The sequence below is a fragment of the Sinocyclocheilus anshuiensis genome, unplaced genomic scaffold, assembly GCF_001515605.1.
Source record: "Sinocyclocheilus anshuiensis isolate Anshui unplaced genomic scaffold, SAMN03320099.WGS_v1.1 scaffold407, whole genome shotgun sequence".
In the NCBI taxonomy this organism is placed as follows: Eukaryota; Metazoa; Chordata; class Actinopteri; order Cypriniformes; family Cyprinidae; genus Sinocyclocheilus; species Sinocyclocheilus anshuiensis.
Window position 1 is genome coordinate 1 of NW_015552593.1, and position 2,407 is coordinate 2,407.

The following is a 2,407-nucleotide window of genomic DNA, read 5'->3' on the forward strand; positions in this document are numbered from 1 at the left end:
ATTTGCGATATTTCGATAATTTCGATATATCGTGCAGCCCTACTACATACCTACCTACCTACCTACCTACATACATACATACATATATAAACCAAACTTTTAAATGGTAGTGTATATTGAATAGTTTATCTCAGCAAATTGAAATATGAGGGGATATATAATAAGATATACTGCCTTAGAAATCCAGCACTGTGTTCATCTGAAATGAAAAGCATGTGTTCATTTAGCATTAATAAGATACAGTAAGAGAGAGATACTCACAGTTCAGTGGTAATATATGTTCAGCTACTGGATGGTGAAAGTTGAGACCCATGCGACCTACAAAGAGATGAGAAAAACAAGCCATGAGAGTTATGAAACCATTGAGACATCTGACATACTGTAAACCAGTTTATTACCCTTCTTTTACGCAATATTAGAGTTTAATTCACTAAACTGACATGAAAGGCCTCAAAAAACAATATTTTTAACCAATTCACCTGGAAGACTATTAATTTTAAATGCCTATTTCTGCTTTTTTGTGAATGTTTAGGAGTGCAGATGAAATTTAGCATACAGACTGCTTTAAAGCTTTCAGACTAAAAGTAACAAAACTACGGTTTTAGACGAAAATGCAAAGCGTACTTGCATTGTATTATGAATTGTGCTGTAACTCATTTCAAAATGTTAATATAGTGTGCTTAAAGTTAAATTATAATGAAACACTTGCATTTGGATTTTCAGATTAAAAACATCTATTTATGAATTGTTTTTTTAATGAGGACATGTCCCCAAAGGATTTGTCAATTGTCAAAGCGAACACCTAGGCACCTGCCAAGTAAACACACACATGGGTTCTCTGTAACTACATGAAGAGTTAATTTGCATGGCTGTGAAACAGCTGTTGATTTATTTTCAGAGTCAGAGCTCTAATGTGCCTGCATTAGCAGTTTTGGTTACAAATGACAGCAAAGCTCCCGTGGGCTTCCAGAGAACGCTGTAAGCAAGCCTCGACGGGCTCTTATGCAAATTCTGAACCGTTGCAAGTCACATTTGCAAATTTCTTCCCCACAGCGCACCGAGAATCCCAGAGATGCTCTGCCCTTCAGTGGTTCAACCAATGCCAAACAATGGCAAGCGATGAGAAATTTGCACAACGTGGTACGGTTTCAACAGGTATTTGGCTCTGTGAGGTTGTAAGACGTACAGGGCAAATGTTTCCCAGCTTGCATGTGTTGTTCGGACTAGTGTGTTGTGCTATATATAGTGTCTCTGGTGAGAACCAGCAGCTGTGCTGGGAGCACATCCTTCATATTTGGACTATTTTCTCAATAATTCAAATCAAAGCAGCTCAACCGCCAGCACATGTGCCAATGATAGCCAATGCACACTAATAAAAAGGTGTAAAGTTGATTCTAAATGAACGGCACATCACGATTTGATCATAAAGCATCAACACCTTTGATCACCCCGTGATTCATCTCATCAACAGCACAATGCCCTTTATAGAAAGCCTATGCTTCAAATACATAGTCATTTGAATTAAATGTCACTGCTGATACGCACCATGACTAGTAAGTCAAATCTCAAATAACTGCCCTGATGACTTGTGTTCTACCCACTTAAATGATAGAAGTACTTGTGCTGTCCAATCTATAAAGACTGTGTCTGTTCCCCGAATAGTGAGGTCAAAATATAAATTCAATGCAGGATCTAGAAAAAATCTGATCGTGATTAAACCAGAAAAATGTAAAATAAATGAACAAAAACTATTTTTAAAGTTTGGGCTCCTAAACATTAGATCACTCTCACCCAAAGCAGTTATTGTAAATGAAATGATCACAGATAATCGTTTTGATGTACTCTGCTTGACTGAAACCTGGCTAAAACCTAATGATTATATTGGTCTAAATGAGTCTACTCCACCAAGCTACTGTTATAAGCATGAGCCCCGTCAGACTGGTCGTGGCGGCGGTGTTGCAACAATACTTATTACTGATATAGATATCGTACCTCAAAGTGATGATGTTACTGACCATTTCCTTGTATCGTGCATGCTGCGTATTACTAATATTAACTATATGGCTCCGCGTTATCGTCCGGGTAGAACTATTGTTCCAGCCACCAAAGACAGATTCACAAATAACCTGCCTGATTTATCTCAACTGCTCAGTGTACCAATAAGTACACATGAACTAGACAAAATGACTAGCAACATGGGCACTATCTTCTCTAATACATTAGAAGCTGTTGCCCCCATCAAATTGAAAAAGGTTAGAGAAAAACATACTGTGCCATGGTACAACAGTAATACCCATTCTCTCAAGAAAAAAACTCGTAGTCTTGAGCGCAAATGGAGAAAAACTAACTTGGAAGTTTTTAGAATTGCGTGGAAAAACAGTATGTCCAGCTATAGACAGGCTCTAAA

At 37.8% G+C, this 2,407-nt stretch overlaps 1 protein-coding gene across 1 annotated transcript in view; it reads right to left on the bottom strand.

Annotated features, from left to right (window-relative positions):
• Positions 1–261: 261 nt before the first annotated feature.
• LOC107665552 (cytoplasmic polyadenylation element-binding protein 3-like) overlaps positions 262–2,407 on the bottom strand; it is a gene marked incomplete at its 3' end in the record, with an annotated part of 20,989 nt that continues 18,843 nt past the window's right edge. Inside the window, exon 5 of the mRNA XM_016456475.1 lies at positions 262–318. Within this exon, the coding sequence (XP_016311961.1) occupies positions 262–318 (57 nt within the window). The remainder of the gene's footprint in view (positions 319–2,407) is intronic.